Below are 27,527 nucleotides of genomic sequence, written 5' to 3' on the forward strand. Positions count from 1 at the left end.
TGCCCATGCCAAAGGGTTGGTTGCTACTTTTTTGTACAGTTGGACAAATTGGTTTATGGTTTTAAGTGCACTTTCATGTAAAAATAAACAAAAACAAAAATGTGTACTTTAGCAAATGTGTGGAAAATTATAAAATGTCTCTGTCAGTGAAAGGGTTGAAGCAAACCTTTAGTTTGCTTAAAAAATAACTGAAAGGTCAGTTTCCTGCAAGAGAAGATCTGTTTTTTTCCAGTCTCCTGCAGTCTGCATCTCCATTCAAAGCTACAGCCTTTCTAGACCACTTCAGCATTCAACACTTAAAGGTATGTTGGATGCGTATGTCCCCCTGCTGTATACTGTGGTTTGATCCTCCAACCCCTATGTCAGCACAAGACCTGGAGTGACATATTGGTCAGAGGATGTAACCACAGCATGTTGTGAGAGACATGGGCATCCAATGGGATTGTCTAATGCTGCAGAATTTGCAGCGGTGGAATGGAGTGATGATAGGACGCATTGACTGTCTGAGCAGTATTTATGGCAGCTCTTCCAAGGCAGGGCCTCAGTTTTTTGTTAAGAAACATACATTTAACCGCTTTTTAGAAATAAGGGGTCTAACTCAAAAGGTGAGCACATGCTTCGGGTGGTTTGCAAGCACATAGGGTAGGAAAAGAAAATATAAAGGTCTGGAGGAAACAGATTATTGAAGGTCGGAAGCATTGAAGATGAAGCAAAACTTCTTCTCAATGCTTTTGGGAATGACTGTATTTTTGCACATGAAGCGCTATTGCAGTTTTCTATATAGAATAGTGTATTTGTAGTAGATTGAGTTGTTTCACAATAAGCATGCAGCACTTTATTATTATATGTTGGTATAAAGCATAATGTTTATGGACTATTTGCAGCACTTTATAAGGACCGGGTTAAGTCAATATAATATTAGAAGCACCTTATGACTGTTCTGCTTCCCCAGTCTAAGCATTGCAAGTGTGATCTCTATAACTCATCCAGTTAAGATGCAATAGCTGTAACTTATGTAGCATCAGGGCCTGTGTTAGACTATTTTGCATCCTAGGCAAGACCAGCTACTTGCGCCCCCCCCGAAAAAAAAAAATTATATTTAAACAGTAGAAAACTTTAAACCAACAAAACATGAAACTGCTAAATTTCTTTCATTTGCAAAAATACGTGCCATAAGATGCCACCAGCACCAATATTAAAGACAAAATCATGTTATGGATGGACTGTATCTGTAGATGAACGTGACAGGGTGACAGCTGCAGTGAGTGGAGGATGATGGATCCACAATGTTTGAACTGGATGGACTTTTGTCTTTTGTCAGCCAGACTAACTATGTAACTGCTGGGAAGGCCACCTGAGCTGCTGCTGAATAGCACTCTGACAGATCCCAGGCTAGAATTCACCAGGCAATGGGGGGAGATAAAATGCTGTGACAGCAGGCAGCTGAATTAAGAGATCCCACACAGTGACAGATCCGACTCAACACACCACCAATGACACACATCCGCAGGCACTAGAAAAGCAGGTTGTGGTATTGTGATGATGTCATTGCACATGTGATGGATGTCCAGCTGTCTGGGGTCCACTCACACAGACATGAGACACCAGAGTCAGACATTACCTTCCTTCGCAGGCACCACCTCTGCCTCTGCTGATGAATGGGAAGAGAAGGGCTGGAACTCCACAATGATCAGCAGCCGCCAGCCAGTTTTCAGTAAGGGACTGAGTCTGAGAGGAACACTGGAAGGAGTGGCAGCTCAGCTGCTACACTGGCCCCAGACACCCTGCATCTTCCTCTGTCATTTCTTCCTCCCCTCTGCTGCCCTTCCTCTCAGCTAAAGGATCATTCATTAAGTTGCGGCATCCCACACAGAGAGAGTGCCGGCCTGTGCTGCGCACAGGCACCCTTAGGTGACAGTGTGCCTTAGGCGGCCACCTAGTTTACCTAGTGAAAGCACTGGCCCTGTGCAGCACCCTTTAGTTTAGGTAGGATTGTTAAGGTTAGTTAGAGGCTTGTCAGAAGCCTGGGTATGAGTCAACCTGGGAGCCAGTCAGCGAGGTCACTTCAGGTTAGGCTGTGAGGCTCTACAGGTCACGGCTTCTGGAGCCCTTCCTTTCTTCTAGAATCTACTGGCACTTTCTAGAAGAGAGGCGGAGTTGGCCTAGGTTTGCACATTTGAGGGAACCTGGCCACGTCTCAGGCAGGAGGCCTGGCATAGTGACTAGGACAGCCCTTAAATATGGGAAGGTGTGGCGGGTGTGGAGCCTGGTAGGAGGCCCCAGCAGAGGGGGACCTGCTTACATGCTGAAGATGGACAGAAGGACCATTGTCCCTCAGTCTACTTAGGAGAGACAGCCTGTCAGAAGGGAAGGAGCCAGACCAGCATAAGACCTGAAAACTGCTGCAACTCATTAAGCTACAGTAACAGGACAATGTGAGTACTTCCACACCACATGGGCCAAAGAAGGGAAAGGGTGGTCAGGTGCAATATCCAACTAGTTCTCCCTGAGACTTCTTCATTTTTAGATCTTGGAATCCCTTACTCAGTGACACTCTCAGGACAGCCAGGCGGATGAGGAGATTTTCATCTGGGGTCTGAGGAGGTTCACCAAAGGGGGCCCAGTGCTCCTTACCAAGACTGTGTTCTGATTTTTTTCATGTCATTTTTGCTAAGAAGTTTGTCCTCCAAAGTTTTACAGTTCCATTGGGCATCCCATATACCCCTAGACCCCATCCAAGTTGTTAACCCCTAATAAACAACAAAAAACAAGCTCATGGTGTCAGGAGCCGCAGCGGCGTGTGGCTCAGCTCAGGTGCAGTGTGCCGGCTCGCACAGGTGTGCAGGCACTAGGTCCTGGCCGGCCGCGGCGGAGACAAAACTCGCGCATGCGCACTCGGGGCTGCGGGTGCACGCCTGGCACCAATGACAGCGCAGGGCGCGGTATTTAAATCCGCTCTGCACTGACACTGGTTGCCATTTGGTTTATCCTGTGTTCCTGCTTTTGTTTTCTTGCTATTTTGATCATTGCTGACCCGGATTGTTCCTGACAGTGCTGTATTCCCCTGCTCTGACCCCTGGCTTGCCTGACCTCTCTCTTGGATGCCCCTAATTTGCTCTGACCTATTGTTGCTGACCCGGCGTGTGACCCGACCATTCTCTGCCTGCTGCCTTGTACTGCGCTGCCCCCATGGTTACCGACTCGGCCTGTCTGACCACGCTTCTGCTCATCCATCCATCCGTCCTGCTCGGGCCCATCCGCCTCTTCACATCAGGCTCTCAGTTTGCAGATACCTCTGGCGGATCCCTCTACCATGGGGGACACCACGTTAACAAATAGATACATTGTTGCAACCGCTATAAATGTCAAGGAACTGTCAAAGAAATAGCGGAGCTCTCTGCAGGGACACTTTTTGCCGGACTGGAATTCCTCTTCTTCTTCATCCTCTTCTTCTTCCTCTTCTTCATCCTCTTCTTCTTCATCATCCTCTTCATCCTCTTCTTCAGCTTCTTCATCCTCTTCTTCATCTTCTTCTTCATCCTCTTCTTCTTCATCCTCTTCTTCTTCTTCATCCTCTTCTCCTTCTTCCTCTTCTTCTTCCTCTTCTTCATCCTCTTCTTCTTCTTCATCCTCTTCTTCTTCTTCATCCTCTTCTTCTTCCTCTTCCTCTTCATCCTCTTCTTCTTCATCCTCTTCTTCTTCATCATCATCCTCTTCTTCCTCTTCCTCTTTTTCTTCTTTTTCTCTTCCTCTTGCAGGTCACTGCTCATGCCCAGATGCCTCTTCTTCTTCATCCTCTTCTTCTTCCTCTTCTTCTTCTTCTTCATCCTCTTCTTCTTCTTTTTGTCTTCCTCTTGCAGGTCACTGCTCATGCCCAGATTTTTTTATCGGTAAAAAGATCGGCCGATTTGCCCATAATTGCCGCGAAAATCGGCCGATCGGCAAAATCGGCCGATTTTTTCCCAACTTTACAGATAAAAAAAATCTGCCAAAATTCCCGAAAAATGGCCAAACAATTAGCCCACTAACGATCCGAAAATCGCAGATTTTATTTTCAGCCGAAAAATCAGCCAATTTTCGACCCATCTATGGCCTGCATTACTTTGTCTCTTGGACCTATAACTTTGAGGTAGGCTACCACAGATACAGTATTGTTTCAATCTCTCTTCTGCTGGCATTAGTTAGGGATGCAAAAATGTATGGGTACGGATCTTAAGTTGTCCTAATACTTTCAGAAATTCTTTCCAGGATTCCCATCATTGTTGTTTCTCTCTGGGTAATGGAGTGTCTCAATCTGTGTTTTTTTTAGAAGTAATCTTTCTTAGAAGTATCTTACCCTGAATGGTAAAGTATGCTACAAAACTCAGAGAAATGTAAATGTTCTCAGCAGACAAAACTCCTTGTTTCGTAATGGGCTTGTCACATAAACATGTCTTCAATAAAATGGTGGTTGTCTGCACACCGACTCCCTGATTCATAAATGTGAATGAGATAGGTAAATGATGGCTTCAGCCCTGTTCTCCACCTGTAGAGAACTCCTCATATGTGTTTCACCCTTTTCTGGGCTTAATCAAAGACAAGCAGATCCTGTCTGTCTTGGACCAGTCTATTTACATACTGTTTCGACTCACACAGGTTGGGGACATTTGAACGGTTCTATTTTTCATTGTTTTGGGCTACATGTCTTATTTGACATCCCAAAGCAATCCAAGGTTATGTTGCATAGGAGGAAAATCCATTCCTATCTTGGCAGTCTTTGTCACTGACATCGTTGTTGCGATACCATCGGAACCTGAGGAAGTTTCTACTGTCTCCTTGAACAATGAAACAGTGGAAACAGTGGAACATTTACTGAATGTTGCCCATAAAAGCAACAATGGCATGTGTAACATTATGACTATATGTAATATTTAGGAGATGGTTTGTCAAATTATTTTTTTGGTTTTCACAAAGATATCCGATATTGTTTATACAGGAAAGCCCTATTTTAAGGTACCGTATTTTTTGCTCCATAAGACGCACTTTTTTTCCCCCCAAAAAAGGGGGGAAAATGTCAGTGCGTCTTATGGAGCGAATGTAAAGCGGCCAGTCCACCACCATGTCAGAATATCGGGCTGGCCGCTCAGCTCTTCTCTCCTGCAGGACCTTACCTGTTCCTCGCTCCAGCGCTGCAGTCTTCCTGCGGTGACTTCTGTGACAGCCAGGTGCCCACTGCGCATGCGCGAGAAGCATTGCACTTTGTGAATGGTCAGGCATCTTCTGGGACACATGACAGGTCCCAGAAGGCTCCGGGCCATTCACAAAGCGCAGCGCTTCTCGCGCATGCGCAGTGGGCACCCGGCTATCACAGAAGCCACCGCGGGAAGAAGAAGGAAGGACAATTCCGCAGAAGTAGGAGCGGGTACCTGTCAAATTCAGGTACCCCTATACCCCCTCCCCCCCCAAAGGTCCGCAGTCTCTGGTAATCTCCTTTACTGTCTGCAGTCTCTGGTCATCCCCTGCACTGTCTGCAGTCTCTGGTCATCTGTACTATGTCCAAAGTCTCTGGTCATTCCCTGTACTGTGTCCGCAGTCTCTGGTCATGTCCTGTACTGTGTCCGCAGTCTCTGGTCATTCCCTGTACTGTGTCCGCAATCTCTGGTCATCTCCTGTACTGTGTCCGCAGACTTTGGTCATCTCCTGTACTGTGTCTGCAGTCTCTGGTCATCTCCTGTACTGTGTCCGCAGTCTCTGGTCATCTCCTGTACTGTGTCCGCAGTCTCTGGTCATCTCCTGTACTGTGTCCGCAGTCTCTGGTCATCTCCTGTACTGTGTCCGCAGTCTCTGGTCATCCCCTGTACTGTGTCCGCAGTCTGTGGTCATCCCCTGTACTGTGTCCGCAATCTCTGGTCATCCCCTGTACTGTGTCCGCAATCTCTGGTCATCCCCTGTACTGTGTCCGCAGTCTCTGGTCATCTCCTGTACTGTGTCCGCAGTCTCTGGTCATCTCCTGTACTGTGTCCGCAGTCTCTGGTCATCTCCTGTACTGTGTCCGCAGTCTCTGGTCATCTCCTGCACTGTGTCCGCAGTCTCTGGTCATCCCCTGTACCGTGTCCGCAGTCTCTGGTCATCCCCTGTACCGTGCCCGCAGTCTCTGGTCATCTCCTGTATTGTGTCTGCAGTCCATTGGTTCAGAATATTTTTTTTCCTGGTTTTCTCCTCTAAAGCCTAGGCATGTCTTATGGTCAGGTGCGTCTTATGTAGTGAAAAATACGGTAATTTAAGTTTCTGACTTTAACGTAAGCTCAGGTGAAGAAAAATGAACGCATTGGCTATCTTTTGTTGCAAACCAATAAAGCAATTGAACTCTTCTATCATTTGGTCTGGTGCTCCTTTTAAGGGTGGTTTCTAGAGACAATTGGCAACTCTACAACAACATAGAAAGGGATTCTGCACTGACTGATTTGAAGAAAAAAAATGAAGGGGCTACACAGTGAAGGTGCAGTGGTTCTGCCTTATTATTGTGGAAGGGAAGGGCAGTGATACAGCAGTAATGTGGAGAGAGGAGAAGGCTGTAAGAGTGATACTGTGCAAGCTAATGCACTGGTTTGAGCTTCATTCACAGGTGACACAACACTCAGGTGTGAACAGCCCCTTTGAGAATAATGGGATTCTTCATCTTGAGCGTTTTCATGCTTCAGGAATCATACAACAAAGTGCTCAGGTGTGAATGGTGGCTGCAGGAACTGTAAAAAAGGAGAACAGTGCTGCTCAGTCAACACCCACAGGATTATATCAGATTATGGTTGCAGGTCATCATTGCAATTAAAAGGCGTGACCTGGTGTACCAGCTAATGGTCAAGAGCTATTGCTATACATATATGTGCTCTGTATATGGATATATTGGTACATAATATTACACACTTTAACTTTTTCATAACACACATATCCCTTAGTCCCTTTGTAGCTAGTTATACGGGCAATGCTGGGTGCACTGTCTGTACTTAATGGCATGAAAATGACATTTGGAAAACTTCTATTCATCTACACATTGCTCATCTGGTGACATTGCTGCCTACTACTTTAAATAAAGGCAGTTGACTAGTTATCATCTGACACTTGTCCACAAGGAATGCGCCGTGGGTACAGAAATAAACAAGCACGTGCAATAGAGGAGACATTGTTTTCTAGTGAGGCTCTTGTGTTTTCATTTGGCCAAGAATCCATTCTTCAGTCTATTAACTCTTCTCTAGTGGAGCTAGTATATCATGTCAGATAAACAAGCATATTCAACATTACAGGAAACTGCAAAAATTCACATAACAACTGATAAGGTTCCAAGTCAAGTTGATGAAATTTAGCATATTGCTATTTGCCTTAAAGTGATAGTAAACTCTTTTTTATTTTAACCTACATGTAAGATTATAATAAAGCTTACCTGAAGTAAAATGAATACCTCGTAAATATGCTAAATATGCACCGTTTAAGAGATATTCTAGTGAATGGCAGCCGGTGATGTCATTGGCGCATGGGTTCTGAAGGAACAGCATACCCACGCCATTCCTTCAGAGCCATGTGCCTTGGTCCATACTCCCTCACGCAAGCATGAAGTCATCGTGGTTCGGCCATTCAAGCAGACACAGCCTGCGAACCTGGAAAAAGGACTGAGTTAGGATGGAAGCCTCTGCAGTGGTGAAACTCGACGCTGGAGGGCTTCATTTTCAGGTGAGTCTTTCATAATGTGCTATTATGCGATGGATACCAGCACATTATGATATTGTCTTGCAGGAACAATTGTTTTTTTTTACTACCGCTTTAACAAAGTTGCTCTGAACCCTAGCTGAGTAATGATATTTATGAGGGGCATTTAAGTCAAGCTGGGACTTTAATATTACAGGTAAAAAAGGGATGCTAGCATGGCAGTACTACACCCAGTAGTAAGTGGCAAGTGTGTTCTGTTACTCATAGGCAGCACACATTGTCCAGAGACCATTAATCAAGATGGCAGACAACAGTGTTAGTGCATTCATGGAACAGCAGATATCTACAGAAGACTTCAAGCACAGTACAGTGATGAGACGCTCAGCTGCAGTAAGACATTTGAATGGTGTAAACGTTTCAAAGATGGTGGTATGTCTGTTAGTGATGATCCTGGCAGTTGTGGTTCCCAGCCCACAGCAATCATTCCTGTAAACATTCAGCGCATGGAACGCCTGATCCTGGATAATCAACGCAAAATCTGTTGTGAAATTGCACAACAAATCTTTCTGTGGGAACAATGAACACAATGAAGACAAAATAAAGCAGGCTGTCATAGGATGGTTAAGGTGTACTGACAAATATTTCTATGCAAAAGCTTTCCAGGCATTAGTTAAATGCTGGGATAAGTGTATAAATGCAGGTTACATTCCTTGAAATTTTTTTATTATATAAACTGAAAAGTCCTGGTTTGACTTGAACACCCCTTGTAGTTTACTATAGCACTAACAACTGCCATTTTTTTGTCTAGAACATGCTGTTTTACTGGTTTTTCATCCTTTTTTTTGCATGTCAACACTGCTGATCTCTTGCAGCCTCTTTTTTTAGCTGCTTTAGTCTCAATGCATGCACTCCAGCATTGACTGCATGTCACTGTTCATCTCAGCTTTCCTACTGATGTCATTGGGCTACACTTGTGTCATTTATGTCTGTACAACCCCATTTTAGGCTGAACAAGGGGTGCACATAACAACTGACAATGCAGGAGTACAACCAGAAGACAGAGAGTTGTCATCCCTTTTCTGTCTCTCCAATCTAAGCATTGATAGTGTGATCTCTGTAACTTACAGTTATTATTATTATTATACAGTATTTATATAGCGCCAAAAGGTTTGCTCAGCGCTGTACATTATAGTGGGGGACAGAACATGAGACAATACAGTAACAAAACAATACACGAGGGGTTCGAGGGCCCTGCTCTTTCGAGCTTACAATTTAGGAGGGAGGGGATAGTGGTACAGGAGGAAGTGGCTGTGGGGGATGGAGTGGTAGGAGGAGTGGAGGAGATCAGCTGTTAGATGAGGGCGGGACAGGCTTCCCTGAAGAGATGGGTTTTCAGGGTGCGCCTAAAGGTAAGGAGGGTAGGTGACAGTCTGATGGATTGGGGTAGTGAGTTCTAGAGGATGGGGGAAGTCCTGGAGAAGTCCTGCAGTCAGGCGTGGGAGGTGGAGACAAGGGAGCTAGAGAGTAGGAGGTCTTGTGAGGAGCGAAGAGTATGAGTTGGGTGGTATTTGGGTATCAGGTCGGTGAGGTAGTTTGGGGCAGCATTATGAATGGCTTTGTATGTCAATGTTAGTAGTTTGAATTTTATACGTTGGGCAATCAGAAGCCAGTGGAGAGAATGACAGAGGGGGGTGGCAGAAGCGGAGCGGTTGGTAAGGTGGATGAGTCTGGCCGCTGAGTTCAGGATAGACTGAAGCGGGGATAGCCCGTGTTGGGGTAGGCCGGTGAGAAGGGAGTTGCAGTAGTCCAGGCGTGAGATAATAAGGGAGTGACTGAGTTGTTTGGTGTCTGGGGTTAGGAACGTACGTATCTTGGAGATGTTGCGGAGGTGGAGCCTGCATGAGTTTGCTATCGATTGGACATGGGGTTGGAAGGATAGGTTTGAGTCTAGAGTGACACCTAGGACTTTGGCTTGCAGGGTGGGACTGATGGTGGTGTTGTTGGTCGTGATGGAGAGAATGGGGGGAGGGCGCGGGCTGGGGGGAAAATTAGGAGCTCGGTTTTGGAAAGGTTCAATTTGAGGAAATGGAGCGACATCCAGTCTGATATGTCGTTCAGTAGGTGGGTGATACGGGTGGAGACTGAAGGGGTAAGGTGGGGGGGTGGAGAGGTACATTTGCGTGTCATCGGCGTAGTTGTGATGAGATAGCGATAACTTCAACCTCAGTTGGATACCACAGTCAGTGACTCAATCATAAGACATCTTGTAGATCTTGTGAAGTTTATTCCATAAACTGAGAGAATCTTACAACAATGAACATTTGATAGGTCAAAAGATCATAACGTGATCTACTGCATGACATGAGGATAGAGCTGCAATGCATTACTGGGAAGGGGGTTGGGCTATCTATACAGCATTAACTAAAGGAAAGGGAAGAGCAGAAACAAAATATAGAAACACTTAAAGGCATATGACAGTCAATATGACAGCCATGTGAAACATGACAATCCCTAACAGGAAATACATGAACAAGGACCTTCATAGCAGGACTATCAGATATTATTTTAATTGAGTTTCATATAGGATGAAAATATGTTTAGTATTAGTATTTGTTTATGATTGCGTTTACATCTATTTTAAATGAGACTAAATATTTAACAGAGGGATGGACAGCATATTTTTCTGGCACTCTCAATAGTGCAGTTTTTTAAAGGCTGATAGTACCTGGGGAGATTAAAATGCTACCCAGATGTAGGCAGGGTAAGCAGTGAATAGCCCAAGAGGGCTGAATATTAAAGTGGTTCTAAAGGGTCAAGTTTTTTTACCTTCATGCATTCCATGCATGAAGGTAAAAAACCTTCTCTGTGCAGCATATCCCCCAGCCTCCCCAATACTCACCTAAGCCCCCTCTCGATCCAGCGATGAGCACTGGAGTCTCGGCTATCACTAGACACTAATGCATCACTATAATTCTACTGTTTACGTTATTGCTTTACTTCTGTAATACTGAATATATGGGGCCATGGCCTACAGAGTAGTTTTTTTAGTCTCCTGTAGTAGTCTGAGAGCAGTTTCCATGGTCTCCTTCATTCTCCTATGTTCAGGCACTGTGACGGAGACGAATGTAAATGGTATCAGTTTTTTCTTAGTAGAACTGAGCACAGGTATTACACTACAGATTGTTACGTAGCTGTTATTTACGTGGTAATTGTTAGTAACCAATGTTAGAAGTGATTGCCGAGCCAGGGACTGCCCAGAGGCTCAGTTTTGTATGTTCTTCTCTTTTTTTTTAATTCATTAAATAGAATTAAAAAAAAGAGAGGTTCACCACTCAACAATGGCTTCACTTAGACACTTACTCTATGTGTATTGACTCTTACACTCTTCTTTACTGCAACAATTTAATACTTGGGAAGACTCCTATGCACATGCAAATGCCTATACTTTAGATTTGGCTATTCTCCATTTTACCTCTTTCAAAATATGTTTTATTTTTTTTGACTGGATTCAGTTAATAAGCTGGGGAACAGAAACACAAAAAAAATCACATGCTGTGAACTGAAAACTTATTGCTGGCATAGCTTTAAACTAAAAGGGTGGAACTAGTGCTTAAGTGACAATTGACTCCATTGTCTTCTAGTAAGAAGACACCACTGCAAATAAAAGTAAACTACGGTTCAATGAGAGAATAACTCTGGTGCCTAGCACTAATCGTTCTGCCAGCTGTAATTTTGAAGACCCAGAAAACCTGTTTTCTCAGGACAGCATATATATATACAGTGGGGATCGAAAGTTTGGGCACCCCAGCTAAAAATTTGTATTAAAGTGCATAAAGAAGCCAAGGAAAGATGGAAAAATCTCCAAAAGGCATCAAATTACAGATTAGACATTCTTATAATATGTCAACAAAAGTTAGATTTTATAAATACAATGTGAAAATGATATCCAAAAACACCCTTAAACCTACACTGATTTCAAATTGGAAAAAACTTTCAACCCCTGAAAGCTTAAAATCAAATAAACAGGTCCAAAAGAGAATCTACCCTCTTTTACCAAAAAATCTACCTATATGTATAACAACAAAACTTTCCCCACAAAAATCATCGTTTGAACTTTGCAAATGAACATATAGACAAGCCTGATGCATTTTGGAAACAAGTTCTGTGGACCGATGAGGTTAAAATTGAACTTTTTGGCCGGAATGAGCAAAGGTACGTTTGGAGAAGAAGGGGCACAGAATTTAATGAAAAGAACCTCTGTCCAACTGTTAAGCATGGGGTTGGATCAATCATGCTTTGGGGTTGTGTTGCAGCCAGTGGCACAGGGAACATCTCAGGAGTAGAAGGAAAAATGGATTCAATAAAATTTCAGCAAATTTTGGATGGTAACTTGATGCCATCTGTGAAAAAGCTGAAGTTAAAGAGAGGATGGCTTCTACAAATGGATAATGATCCTAAACACACCTCGAAATCCACGGGGGATTACATCAAGAGGCGTAAACTGAAGGTTTTGCCATGGCCTTCACAATCACCTGACCTCAACATAATTAAAAATCTATGGATAGACCTTAAAAGAGCAGTGCGTGACAGACAGCCCAGAAATCTCAAAGAACTGGAAGACTTTTGTAAGGAAGAATGGGCAAACATACCTCAAACAAGAATTGAAAGACTCTTGGCTGGCTACAAAAAGCGTTTACAAGCTGTGATACTTGCCAAAGGGGGCAGTACACGATATTAACTCTGCAGGGTGCCCAAACTTTTGCAGACGCCATTTTTTTGTTTTCTGTTATTTTGAAAGTGTAAATGATGGAAATAAAATCCAACTTTTGTTGACATATTATAAGAATGTCTAATCTGTAATTTGATGCCTTTTGGAGATTTTTCCATCTTTCCTTGGCTTCTTTATGCACATTAATACACATTTTTAGCTGGGGTGCCCAAACTTTCGATCCCCACTGTATATATATATATATTAACCTTGGTACGAAGCCATATAACTGGATGTCTCATCTTCCTTAAAATAGATGTGAGAATTGTGTAATATCTTACATCTGCCATGCCATTGTTGACACAACCTTGGAGCAACCGTAGGGTCGTATTTCCTAAAACTGAAGCCAGTCCACTTCCTCATGAATGTTTCCTACAAATTTTCCTTATTATCATAAACAACTGAATTTCCGAACAGTTCCATAATATAAAGTTTCTATCCATGCCAAACGTAGCTCTCTATGCTAAGAACTAAGCTAAAATTTCTGAAGACTGTTTTTCCTGATCAACGTCTAATTTGGCTTAAATCATCCTAATTCTTGGTATGTTTGATCCTAAATAGTTGACAGAGAATTACTCAGTGTGACTCTGCTATCCCAAATTTATAATAGGTTAAAATATGTTAGTCAATGTATTTAAATATGTCTCATATTATAACAAAACATGTGGTTTCCATCTAACTGCCAGTAAAAACATGCAAAAATATGCAACAATGAGTTTGATAAGCAACTCCCATTATAAATTAGAGCAAAAATGTCACAACAGGAAAGGTGGAACTGCTTAATTAAAATAAAGTATTTACAAATTCTGTAAGAGAAAAAGTGATCAAAGCGGATGGTAACATAAGTCCTATTGGATAGAACACATTAGAGAGGGCAGCTCTTTGGCGAGGACTGCTACTGTGGCTATCTGTGAAGTAAATTTGGATTAGAATGATGTCATCGGTGTGCAGTGGCTTTTATTTCCCTTCAGTTTGTTTAGAGCATTGTTGGCTCTGTTTACACCCAGTACTCAGGGTACAGTGGAAAAGTTCAGCTTGGAGCAGAGGAGGAAGTTATATTGTTAAGCCAAATGTAAAATTAAAAAAAAAATGGTAGACTGAAGTGGCTCAGAACATTAGAGAATGACAGAAAATAAAGCTGTAAAGAAAGTACTATACAGGAAAGCAGAAGGATCATGCGAAGGAGACAGGTCTGGGATTAGGTGGATGGAAGATGTTGAAGAGTAATTGAGGAAGATACGTGTACGTCTTAGTCCTGTTTGAAAAACAGATAGACCTCTGATAGCCACTATACAAGGATGCCACATGAACTGGTCTTAACAAAAAGCCCAAAAGGTGAGCTATGAAATGAAAAGTATTCATGGTGAGTAATCAAAAGAGGATGCCCAAGGTAAGCAGAGTCAATGCATAATATGGCAGTGTGTGGCACCATGCATTGCCATGCTTGATTGTAGTTCAACATGGGAGCTCACATGAGACAAAGTGTGTATGGATCCAACTTACTGGGACAGGATAACTATATCAAAAGATAAAAAATATTAAAAAAGATGCAACTTTTTGACATTAAAGGAACACATGCAACAATATATTGGGTTCAGGTACACTTAAACAGCACTGAGCAAACTCCAGCATCATCACAATTCTACAATTATAAACCAAGACCTAGCACTACCTAAAATTCAAAATGATAAAGCATTAAAATATAACAAAGCAATGAAACCAATAGCAGCTCAATTATCTAGTCTTTCCTGTTCACTGCAGTGAGCTTCTGGAATGTAGCCTGAGACTATAGTTCACTGTGTCGGGGCACTAATGCTATTTGTACACAATGAAAACACATTGAAGTTTATCTCTTTTCTATTCAAGGTAAGTCCTAATCCTTTGTATTTAGGACTATTTTAGCCCATATTTTGTCACAGCACTCCCCTCCCTTTTAACTTTCCACTAATAAAACATGAATCCGCTACATCCCATTGCTATTGCGAGGAGGACTCTATAAAGACAATCAACCGCTGAGCTCAGTAACTTTTCATCTAATGGAGGATAAAACTGTGCCCCATGCATATCCCATGAGTGTTGAGTATGAGTTTGCTAATCCAACAAAGATATTTGATCAGAACTTTGGTGAAGGTAAGTAGGAAACACTTTCAAAGTATTTTTATCCACATGCAATAGTTGAATTATAAATGGAGATGTAATAACTTTATTTAGGACTGTGAAGATATTTTATTCACATAACAGTGGTCATAGTCAAAAAGCACAGCACAAAAACAATAAGGGTGTGCAAAAAAACAGCACCTTAAAGTGAGCAATAAAATTTGGTTTACCGCTGTCAGACAAATGCTGGCGTTTGATGCAATTTATGCATTTTGTCTTATTCACTAGCTGTCAGGTTTTTATTTCTTCAATTGTATTACATATACTACCAAAATACAGTCCACATTTTTTTTTCTTGGATGTTCTATTATTCATGTTCATAACAAAGAGCAATGGGGTACAGTTAGCTAGTTTTTATTGGATTGCTTATGTGAGCAGCTAACCTGAATTCTGTTTAGGCTTGGTTCACACTGGTGTGATTTCAAATGTAACTTGAGTTGCACATCACATGACAATGGAAATCCATGGTGCAATTTTGGAAAAGGTTCCTGTACTACCTTGGTGTGATTCCAGCAAGATTTGGCCCTATAGAATATATAAACCAGTAGTTGCATCCAAGTTGCATTCAAACTTGGCTCGTAACAGTGTGAACCTAACCTTATTTGTCTCTGGGTTCTACTCACCTTTGTTGCAATAAGATGGTCATTTTATAACTTGTAGTGTAACAGTATCTCAATAAGTGGAAATTGAAAATTTGTGAAATTCTTGTATATTACAAGAACTCTAACTCTATTTTACTGCTGGGTGCTGAGTTGCCCCTTAAAATAAACCTGTCCCTAAAATTTTCAAACCAGCATACGGGGATAAAAGTAGGCAACACAAGATGCTGTTACATAGCACTAACTTATTAAAATTCCTCCTCTTTTATTAAGCGGTAAACATTTTGCATTATGGGATGTGACAGCAGGGAGAACGAACTTAAGATGGGTATAATTGTGCACATTTTGGGTTTAGGTGGCTGCTGGGGAATGCAGAGGAGGAATGTCTATGTATTAGCACATTAAAGTACTTCAGAAATCACTCTAAGGGCAACTCAGAACTGAGCAGTAAAGCAGAAGTAGATGATAGTAATATGTAAATGATACAAATGTCTCCAATTCTGTTTAATGACCAGTTTACATTCTTAAAATTTTACCCACTTGTACGGCCCATCAGACTGTTATTCCCTCTGGCCAGGTTTCAGAAAATTCTAAGAACAATTGGGTGATCTTTAAGGAATTTACCAGGAGGATGTATGAGGGGCTGGGAAGAAATGCCCATTAAACCGCTATAGTCTACAAACTGAAAGTCAACGGTGACCAAAAGATTGGCTTTTCAACCTAGACTACTGAATAATGGAAAAACATTCCTGATCCAACAAATCTGTATTTACAGTATGTTGCAACATGCAGACAGTCAGACCCAAATGATGGCATGAATCCAAGGAACCATACTGCCTTTGCAACAGCTGCCTAGGCTGGAGGTGGTGTAAATGTATAGAGAATTTGTTCCTGGTACACATTAGTCTCAATATTAACAAATGAGCATCATTTAAAATCCCCAAAGTATTACAGTAGAGCACTAGCTGCTCCCTAATAACATTGAACTTTTCATTGCAACTTTGACCTGGTAACTTTGGCTGGAGAGTGGGTATAAATAGATAAACAGCTGCTCTGTTTCTGATTGTCCGCTGGCATAGATAGGACCAGTGCAATGACATTTTATCCAGATGACTTTGCATTCTTTAAATATAACATCTACAGTATCTAGTCCAAATGAAATTAGAGCTAACTTGTATACTGTATATAAACTGTTGTAACCCCTATCTTCTAAAACATGCTGGATTACAAGTTCCATTTACTCCATAGCAAATATCTTTCACAATCAACAGGATGACTCTGTATACAGAAGGTTCCAGTTTTAAAGAAAAACCTGTCATAATAAAAATATGTAGGCTGTCTTGTTTGTTTTCTGCTCATAATGCTAGCTGCCTGGCTGTTATGTTGGATTGTCTTTAATACTTCCTGAATTGCTGGCTCACTATGCAGATCCCTCACTTCATTTTCTCCATTTGTGTTTATTTGGATACAAATGTACTGAAGCTACTGATTTAGCATAACAGCATCAGAATGTATAGTGCAGTGGTCTCCAAACTGCGGCCCAGGGGCCAGATGCGGCCCTTGGCTTGCTTTTATCTGGCCCTTGGGGCACTATATTATCCATTGATACCAACAATGGGGCATAACTCCCTCCACTGACACCAATTATGGGGCACTATTTCTCACAATGACACCGACAATGGGGCCCAATGACACCAATGATGGGGCACAATTTCTCACAATGACACCAACGGTGGGATGCTATTCCTCCCACTGACAGCAACGAAGGGGCATGGTTTACTTCCACTGACATCTGGACCTTTTTTACTCCCACTGGCCACAGTCTGGCCCCTCGAAGTCTAGAGGACAGTAAATTGGCCCTTTGTTTAGAAAGTTTGGAGACCCCTGATATAGTGTATGATTAGCTCAGAATCCTGTGATTACACACTGTTACCATAAATAGCCAGTCCAGTATTTATTTTAATTTGCAGGGATTTAAGGGCATAATTATAGCCACAGCAATAAGCTGGGGGGAGTCCTTTGTAGCATAGTCATTTGTAGTTATGGCCCAGCAGGGATTGATTACTCTCTGACATTTAGGGTGCATTCACATCTGCAACAGACAGACAATCTGTGTCTGGGGCAGTCACTCGCATGTGATTGCTGCATGACAGATTACATGCTAGTGGCCGCTGCAAGACCTGGCAGCCTCCCATTGCTTTCAATGGGGTATGCCTCTCACAGAAAACCCCTTCCCCCCTGGAGTTTTCACATCTAATTGGAGGCAGGGTACATTTGCAGGTGTGAATGCACCCTTAGACCAATCAAAGCCAGAACGTCATCACTATTACATTTACTTCTGTTGTCTCCATTATTAGTGCCCAGATTTATCTTTCTCAGAGAAACTGATGCTTTTGTCTAAGGCAGGGGTCTCCAAACTTTTCAAACAAAGGGCCAGTATACTGTCCTTCAGACTTTAGGAGGCCTGGATTAGGACCAGCGAGGATAGAAAAAGTCCTCGCTCCAGCATCAGTGAGAATAAACATGGCCTCAGGGTTGATGGTCAGTAGGAGTAGTGCCCCATCATTGGTATTAGTGGGAAGAATAGTACACCATCTTTGGTTTTAATGGAAGAAGTACTGCCGCATTGTTGGTCTCAATGGGAGGAATAGTGCCCCAAGGGCCAGATAAAGGGTAGAAAAGGGCCATATCCGGCCCTCAGGCCGCAGTTTGGAGACCTCTGATCTAAGGGACCATTCATACTGTTCTGCAGCCCAAACCACTGCTGCTCACACATAGTTTTGGGCTGCAGAGCCGTGCTGAAGTGGACAATGTGATATGTGTTTTATAGTATCGCACAGCTTTTTTTTAAAAATGAACTTTTCTGAAGTGTACAACACTTCATTCATGTCGCTGCACAGTAGCATAGTGAGCTGCATCTCTGTCCAGTGTCATGTAGAGTGGTACAAGGTAATGTATTGATGATAGTGATTATCACTGACCACATATAGGTGCCCAACCAGAACACATAGGAGAATAATAAATGTGGTTAGTATATAAATTTACTGTATATTGTCATTCTCTCCATATTCACTGCTAAATCATTGACTGGAATTACTATATAACAAAATCACTAGTCCAGGGGTGAGCAATTAATTTTCCCAATCAGCAACATGAGAAATTAGGTCTGTTAAGATGGGCCGAACTTAATTCTGCTCAATATTATTTTTGGACCTGAGAAGGTCCATTTGCAAGAAGGTTGGGAACTGCTTAAAGAGGAGGTTCAGACTGTAAAAAAATAAAAAATAAAATAAAAGTCAACAGCTACAAATCCTGTAGCTGCTGACTTTTAATAAATGAACACTTACCTGACGCAAGGATCCAGCGCTGTAATCACCCGGCCTAGTTCTTCACTAACCTCCAGGTTTCCGGTGATGGCATCCTAACTGTAGACAGGCGGCTGTACAGCTTTTGGCTTCACAGCTGGCTGCCCACTCCTCATGCTCAGGCCGTGTTGCACTTTGTGAATGGTCCCACAGTCTTCTTGGACCCATGATGTGTCCCAGAAGACTGCAGGGAGGGAGGGGGGAAAGAGAACTTCCTCTTGGATCACCTAGGCGATCCAAGAGCAAGTGGGAGCAGGTATCTGTCAAAACTATGTACCCGCTTCCCCCTCTCCAGAACTTACCCTTTTGGGTGGAGCTTCACTTTAACAAGTTAGGTACTGACCCAGGCTGGGATGTGAAGGGGTTAAGTTCCCTGCTCCCAGTGCATGGGCTTCGCCTAGGCCATTTATCAGTTAGTGAGGTTTAGGAGATACATTTACCGTTTGAATTTTTATTATTATTGCATTACAGTTGATCAGTAAAGACTGTCAAACATTTCTGAAGATATTCAAGGGGGTGCATGATGGGGATGGAATATCCAAAAGAACCTGAGCCTGGAAAGCAATAGAGAGATATGAACCACATTACATTACAGTGTTAAGTCAGCTTCTAAGGAGAAGAGAACAAGTATGTTACTAATGGTAACCAAGTACATATACATGACACATGGCAACCAGTGGGTGGCACCTAGGTGAGGTATCCTCCAGTAGCGAGGGAGTAAAAGAACGACAAGCAGGGCGCCAGGTCAGTGTAGATGAAAGCAGTAGTACTTTATTATAAAGAAACTTACATCTTAAAATCAGTCAGCGGGTGTGGCAGATGGAAGATACCGGAGCCAGGGGCATCAGAAGAGCGGATCTGATGGACTATGCATGGCCTAGGAAGAGACCCGCAGTAATGGATGAACAGCATTTCTGAGTGCCTTCCTGCCGGTAGTAGGGAGAAGTGACAGGTGCTGTGAATGGAAGATCGTGGGATACAGCAATGAAGAAAAAGAATAAAATGCACACACTGATTAGGACAGCTAGGAGCGATCTGGATGACCAAATAAATGATAGTGGTGTGGATGAAAGGGAAGGGGAAATAGACTGAACGAAGAAAAGGAGAAGGAAGAGAGAGCGGGTTGGGCTGTAAGTACAGAAAAGCAGAGAAATAGAAATCTAAAACAAGAGGAATTAATGGGTACTAAATAATGAACGAAAGAAAGAGAAAAATGAAAGATGAAATAAGAATAATGAATGAATGAAACGGATAAATTGTTCTATTAGTGGAGGGACACGACCAGAAAACTAGGGGCCATGCAACAGTGATATAATTCACCTAACATACATTAATTTGTATATTTTTATAACAAATATGGACATAATGACAACAACATCTGTATAAAATACGCATCTAAAAAATTATATAAAAAAGTATAGTGATAATAACAGAGAATCTGTGGAAATGTAAAGAATTACTGAATAGTCTTTAAATCTACATCAATAATGAATATAAAAACATGAATATGAATAAGCCATATGTGGGTAAAGGGATACAAGAATAAAAATAATCATGATATTAATTATGATGATGGTATTGAACAATGATATATGATTACATTAGTCATAATGAAAATATTTTAAGATGTAAGTTTCTTTATAATAAAGTACTACTGCTGTTATCTATGCTGACCTGGCGCCCTGCTTGTCGTTCTTTTGCATACCTCTGTGGGACCCCCTTGTCCTTGACGAGGAGCTCGCTCATGTATTCTACAGCTTCCACGGTCTCCTTATCTGCACATCCATCAGACTTGCTGATTGCAGCATCCTGAACACACCGATTCCGCCTGGAATCCTGATCTCCGTCCATCCATCCATGGACTGGTTTTATTCCTTTTATGTATTTTATTTCTTTCACTCCCTCTTATTTAATTTTATTCACATTCTGGTATATCTTATTGCATATAATAATTATTTCCATCTTCTGTGTGAGCGCTGACGGGTTGTTCATAATTTCTGATGATCACCTCTTATGGCAGCGAGGGAGTCACTGCTTAGGGTCCCTCCCTAGCAGTCCATTATCCATAGCAAGACCAGTGTTATGGGAATCTCACCCTAGCCGGATCATACAGGAGCTAAGGAGTTAATACAGGACATACATCAGATCTGCACTGTGTCCAGTGGGATCTCATTCTGTTACTGGGAGTGAGGTAACAGAGGTACACTGGCTGGTGGAGGCCCTCCGTTGTTCATGTAACAAGAAGTCATGGCGTATAGAGCGGCACAGTCAATTACTCTATTGGGGGTCACTAATGTAAGAGGAAAGTAGAGAACCTAAGGTAAGGGGGGGCACTGATATAAAGGTCCTCACTCCCCTCTTACATCAGTGAAACCCTTTACCCCAATATATTCCCTCTGCAGACTCTGGTGTAAAAGAGAACTCTGCAGACACTGGTGTAAAGGGGAATGTTGCAAACTCTGGTGTAAAGGGGAACTCTGGTGTAAGAGGTTCTCTGGACATCAGCCCCCCCCCCTTACATCTGAGTTCCCATCAGTCCCCTTACATTAGAGTCAGCAGAGTTCACCCTTACAGTGCAAGGGTATCTCTGTGGACTCTAAAGTAAGGAGGAACCCTGTAAACTCTGATGTAAGGGGGCTGTGGTGTCCAGAGAACCTCTTACACCAGAGTTCCCCTTTACACCAGAGTCCGAAACATTCCCCCTTACATCAGGGTCCACAGAGTTCCCCTTTACATCAGGGTTTGCAGAATTCCCATTACATCAGGGCCTGCAGAGTTCCCCTTTACATCAGGGTCCATAGAGTTCCACTGTAAGGTAAACCCTGCGGACTCTGATGTATTGTAAAGGGGGCTCAGAGAATGCAGGGAACTCTGTTGTAAGCGTAGATTCTAATGTAAGGGCAGGAAGGAGGCACACTGGTGAAAAATGTGAAAGGGTCCCGCTGCAGGACCATAATAAAGGGCACCACAACGGGAGTAAAGGGCCCCGGGCTCGGGTCAGGGGGGCCATTCATGGTTTTTTGGATCGGTGCCCCGAAGATTCTAGTTTCACCTCTGGCCATAATGTTAGACTGTACCCATGACCACAGTTCATGCCTAGTCCCAGGCATTGGTGAGTGCACCCTTGGGCAAAAGTACCCCTGGTGCACGGCGCCGCCCACACTAAGGACATAAACATCTAGAAAACAAATGCCTGGTGCAAGAATTAATAGGTACAACTGAAATAGGTCTCTTTCAAGGGGAGATAAAAATGGGTGGCTGAGCCGTGGTTTTACCACCCTTTGGCCACCGCCACATACTGTAAAATAACAGCCAGACAATACTTTGCTTTGTGGCCACTGCATTTTTAACTTGGGATGCAGAGTTTGAGAAGCAGCACTGATTGCCAGACTCACCCTTCGAGTTCAATGGGGCAACACTGTAACTGCTTGCAATACACATGATTGTGGCACAGTATTGTGGCATTATAGGGTTAAATTAGGCAGTGAGGCAGTAACACCTCCTCACCACCTGTCAAATGCCCTCTGAAAAGCACAATGACTGCAAGGAGAGAGCCTGAGATCGGTACAGGGGGGATTTCAGCAGATCTAGAGTAAAGAGCAGGTACATGGCTTCTGGAATTTGCAGAGTTCAGGCACTAAGACAGAAGTACTTGCCCGGGTAGAAGAATGGCGGTGAGAGCGTCAGTACACTTCCTAGGCAACCAGAACCAAGCCTCTCTGCTGTACCAATCAACTCCTCAGGCTCTCTACTTCTAGTTTTTGCAGCTCTCCATGTGAACATCTGTCAGCATGCCTCTGTCAGCTTTGAGCTAACAGGCTCAGAGAGGCATGCTGACAGTGGATCCATTGCAGGCCAGTCAGGGACAGCCAAAGGGCCGAATGTGGCCCTAGGGCCGCAATTTGCTCAGGTCTGCATGAGTCAGAACTCACTTGCACATCCACCGGATCAAATAACATTCACCATCATTCATCAACATCTGTTGCTTAAAGTTTGCGTTTACCTTGTCACAAAAAATGAAAAACAAACTAACACTCTACACCCTCCCCAGCCCCCCCTTCTTCCCCACTGCCTGCTTCACTTACCTCCATGGACAGTTAGTTGTCGCTACCCATACAGCTAGTGCAGCAGTCTGAAGATTTGAAATCCCCACTCTTTTCCCTTCTTTTCTTAAATACAAATTAGTAGAATTTTGTTCACTGTTTTCCATTGTAAGGTCGACCATAGCAGAAACTGGCCGAGATTGGAATCATGTATAAGCAGGCTAAATGTACCAAGTTAATCAATCAACCAACTTGGGTACAACCAGCCTGCCAGATTTTACATGCTATTATCGCTAGCGGCTAGTATAGGTGCTAGAAATAATCACTGTCTTCTACTGGCGGGGACGGCTTTCCTCACCCCCCTGCTGGGAGAATACAATGGCTCGGCAGGGGGGGGGGGGTTCCCCTGTCAACGCTGTCTATCTGTGATTGCAGAAAATAAATGTGCTCCATGTATAGGTGCTTAAGAATGTTGTAAGAATGTCGGGGTTTTGCTAATCATTAGTAGGGTCAAATTAATGTGTGTTTTTTTACTACAATGACAAGAAAATTTTAAGGGGCAGGATGGAAAATCTTTCTCAAATGTACAAATTTCAGTGTATGTGGTTTTGGTTTCAGTATCCATTAATTCCAGAATTGAATGGTAAAAGCAAACAAAATCTTAAACTACTTTCAAAAGACATTTGAAACGTACTGAGAAATTTCACACAACATTTCCTAGAAATATTCATATGAATTTTTGTTCAAAATTCTACTATTGTATACCCAGCTTTAGATCCTCTGGGATGGATCAGAGCGCTTCTAATTGGTCAATGTGGTCACAAGCCAGCACGTGTCCAATCAGCATTGCCCTGATCCATCCAAGAAGCCCTAAGAAAACAAGGGGAAGAAGAGCAGGACTTTCTGAGGAGGTGGGGAAAGTGTACGGTGTTAGTTTACACTTTGACAAACTATGCACTTTAATTCGGCGAATGTGGCATTTACTGCACTTGGATGAAAATCATACGTTTTCATATTTGCACCAAGAATATCTAAACCCAAAAACAAAAATGTAATACATTCCAGTTTGCCTGTCATATGGTGTATTTGCTGCATTAGTTTATCTTTTTTCACTTAGAAATCCTGTGAACAATATACTTCCTGTCCTTAGGTGGCTACACATACTCCTTCACTGTATCTATGGAGGAGACATGGCTACTATTGGGCTGCTGTCCTGATTTGGACTACAAATACATCTTCCTTTCTTCATTTCTATTACACAGAGAGTCTGGGGAATTTCTAGTGTACAGAAGACAGCTTGGAAGGAAGATAACATTTTTTTTAATTCTAGCATAATCAAAAGATGTGTTCTGTACTTACTGAAATTGTTCTTCAGCTGGCCATACACTGTTAAATATTTGTTTTTCAGCCTGCATGTAGCAATTGATGAACCAACTGACATTCGCATAGTACTGTATATGGCCAGCTTTAGACTGAAAAAAGAGAATCAATACAGCCATTATATTCAAGAACTATTAAGGTGCAATATATTATAACGTTGTTCTTGGGTTTCAGTATAGTTTAGGTGGTGAACCTGCAGTTAAATTTTTTTAAAGGTCTGTGCAAATGGAAGAATTGTGAGAAATTGGCTATTTGGCATTTTTTCTATGCTGGCTATAAAGATTTACTATTCACTGAACCTTTACTGCATATTTCCTATATAGCGATTATACATGGAAATTGGACTGAGCTTTCTTGAGATGGGTCATTTGGATGAGTATCTGATAACAGTGAGGCTAGAAATAGTTAAAAGGAGTCTAAAACTTAGCAATTTTACAGGTATTTCTGCATGTTTCTTATAGGGCAGCCCATTCACTTCAACATGTGCATTTGTCATCCAAAAGAAGCTCCTCCTTTTTGGGGGACAAGCTTTGCTCGATTTTTAAATGCGTATTTTGCCATGATTGCCAAGCGATTCTGTCATGCATCAATTGCTGCAAAATCGCACCACATTTGGGGTGCCATTAAGAATAATGGCATCCAAATGTGCATCATACATTTTGACCATATTTGGAAACATTGGCAGAATCACTGTGATTCTGCCCAAGATTCCAAATCGCCAAATGTGAAAGGGGCCTAAAACATTTCTCTGATCACTGTACTTTATGTCTCTATTGCATTTTGCTATTGAGTTGTCAGTGGTGTCAATTTAAAAACATAATTACTCTCTCAGGCCTAGGAAATGTATATGCCAAAACATTCCTTAATACCAATGGATAGATTTTTATTCTATATTATATGGTGTAATTTATACCTTAAAATGCATTAAATTTGTCCACTTTTATTTCATTTATAGGTATAGCTTCAGAAGACCTTCTCTGCCCAACATTATATCATGGCTATTATGTTAGGCCCAGAAGAAATAAAACACTTGACAGGGGCTTGAGGTTAGCTGGAACCAGAACAAATTCCAAGTCTTCCTTGATGTTTGTCATTTTCTTCCCGATGAGATCAATGTCCATACTATTGACAACCTACTAGAGGTGACAGCCCAACACCCACAGAAGATAGACAGACATGGTTTTATCACCAGGACATTTAACAGAACATATATTCTACCCCTGGATGTGGACCCTCTACTAGTGAAAGCTACACTGTCTCATGATGGGATCCTCAGCATTGAAGCTCCCAAGAAAGGCATAGATCTGAAAGAAGTGGTAAATACAGTGAAGATAGAAGTTGAGAAACCACCAGAAGAGACAGCAACTGATAAATAAGCAGAAAAAAAGAGACCCTTTTTAGTTATTTATTACCTAAAGTTATGCCTAATATTTGACTAATAACCAGCAGCTTGTAATAAGAAATCTGGGCTGCCAATTGATATGATTCAATTACTTATTGGCACTGAAACCTCACTATTTGAATTAGTTGTGCTGCTTAGCTATTTTTAATGTTTCTTATTGCAGGCTCCTTTTAAAGTACTCAGAACTCTCATCTACCCAAACACCTATTGCATTGGGACTGCTGATAAACATATAGGGAAATGGTTGCCTAATTTTAAATCTTCATTAAAATGTTCAGCATGGCTATTTTCACTACTGGTTTTCTCCCTGTGGAAATAGTGTAATTTATTGCCATTTCAAATTCTCGAAAGAGCTTGAACAGCTAACAATAGAAGGAATAACTTTCATAGAATGATATGGCAATCCTCAGACTGACCAGCAAAACTGATCATTTGTTTAGCATAGTCTAGCAGCAGTGCCAGATATCTTGCAAAATAGCAGAAATAATGTCAAAGAAGATACCAGCTGAAAGGTTAATATAATGCAGAGATGCCATTTGTGGAAAGCTATATCCAAAGAGCATTTCATTATTATTATAACATACAATACAGGTTGTAGTCTTGTGATTTGGGTACAAGTTTCAAACGTCTGGGTAGTGTAACGCTACCCTCTAAGGGGCCACTGGAAATAACAGGTTTTTCCCTAAATGTACAGAGGCTGCCCACTACCCGAATCACCACTCCATTCACACCAGCTCCAATAACTCAGTATAGGGGATGCCTTTTTAAGATTTATTGCTTGAAGAAACGTTACCAGAGGGCATAAGATACTCCAAAACAATTTTCACATAGAAATTACAGTACAATCTTCTCTTTAAGTATAACAGGAATGTTCGACAGTTTAAACCCCCACAGCTGAAGACCCTGAGGTAACCTTCTGAACAAGTTAATACCTTAAAGATGGAGACCATGAGCCACGTTTTTGAGCAGTCTAAGGCCTCACAGCTGAAGACCATAAGGACCATACGGCAAGTTTCTTTTGCACCTGGTTACCTTACACCTTTGCATAACTACTGGTAGCCAATGCAAGTTCCAGAACACTGCACAGTCACAAGGATTTATTTAGGGTCTTTACTCACAAGTTCCCAGAACAGCTGCCACCTTCCAGCTGCCTCCGGATATGGTCCAGTGAGCGAGACAGACCATCTCCAGACCAGATCCCTTGTGGTGAGGTCCTGCAATCAGCTTCTAAGTAGATCTATCCAGGTCCTCAGCCCTGGCACAGATGAGGCCTTTAGAACAGCTGCACAGTCCATGGGCTGCCTGAGAGCAGCAGCCCCTCCTATGCTTTGGACTATTTATCTCCTTTCCAGCGCCCTACTGGACACTCCCTTTCAGGGATTGGCTGGAGCATGATAAATAATCAGGCTGGATTCTCCGTCCATAAGCTCTGGATGCTTCTTCAGCAGGCAGGGGAAAGCAATAAAACTCCCAGTCTGTGAAACCCTGAACAGACCAGGGCAAACGATCTTGCTCCCTTGATTACAGAAGGAGCCAAAAACTAAAATTTATCTAGCATCCTTTGCTAGTAGGGTGATACACTAATATACATGCGTAATTAAATCTAGTGGTTGCTATGTAATACAAGGACCTTATAGATAAGTTGTATATAGTGTTAAGAAGCCTTTACATCAGAGGTCCTTTTACTGAGCGATGGTATAATGTTAGTGTTTGATATATCTAGTAAACCAATTCATTAAATACTGTAAGTGCATAGAAATATACTTGGAGGAATTCAATAAAGCCCTAAAAAACACTTTTCTGGTAGCATGGCTCTTTGACCACAACCTTTGAACGACAAATGTGTGGTAATGCAATGCTGTACCCATGTGAAACTTTTATAATTTTTTCACACAAATAGGGATTTTTTTGTTCATATGTAATCACCACTTGTTTTTTTATTTTTTTGTGTGCTATAAATGAAAAAAAGACCAAACATTTTGGAAAAAAGAGCGTTATTCTGCGTTTCTGTTATCAAATTTTGCAAATAAATAATTTTTCTGCACAATTTAAGGCCAAAATTTAATTTTTTTATTACATTTTCTTTTTTCTATGATTTTTTTTCTGCTCCTGTGACCAGAGCAATACAATGTT

The 27,527-nt window shown here is 42.1% G+C and overlaps 1 protein-coding gene across 1 annotated transcript; it reads left to right on the forward strand.

Annotated features, from left to right (window-relative positions):
- The first annotated feature begins 14,442 nt into the window (after positions 1 to 14,442).
- Positions 14,443 to 27,189, forward strand: HSPB2 (heat shock protein family B (small) member 2). Its single transcript, XM_089670188.1, is given in 3 exon segments — positions 14,443 to 14,578; positions 24,948 to 25,031; positions 25,034 to 27,189. Coding segments are annotated over 3 exon segments (513 nt in total). The 5' UTR covers positions 14,443 to 14,484; the 3' UTR covers positions 25,369 to 27,189.
- Positions 27,190 to 27,527: the final 338 nt, after the last annotated feature.

Source organism: Staurois parvus, unplaced genomic scaffold (assembly GCF_062004578.1).
Source record: "Staurois parvus isolate SC_StPar_1 unplaced genomic scaffold, SC_StPar_1.0 ptg000087l, whole genome shotgun sequence".
NCBI classification, from domain to species: domain Eukaryota; kingdom Metazoa; phylum Chordata; class Amphibia; order Anura; family Ranidae; genus Staurois; species Staurois parvus.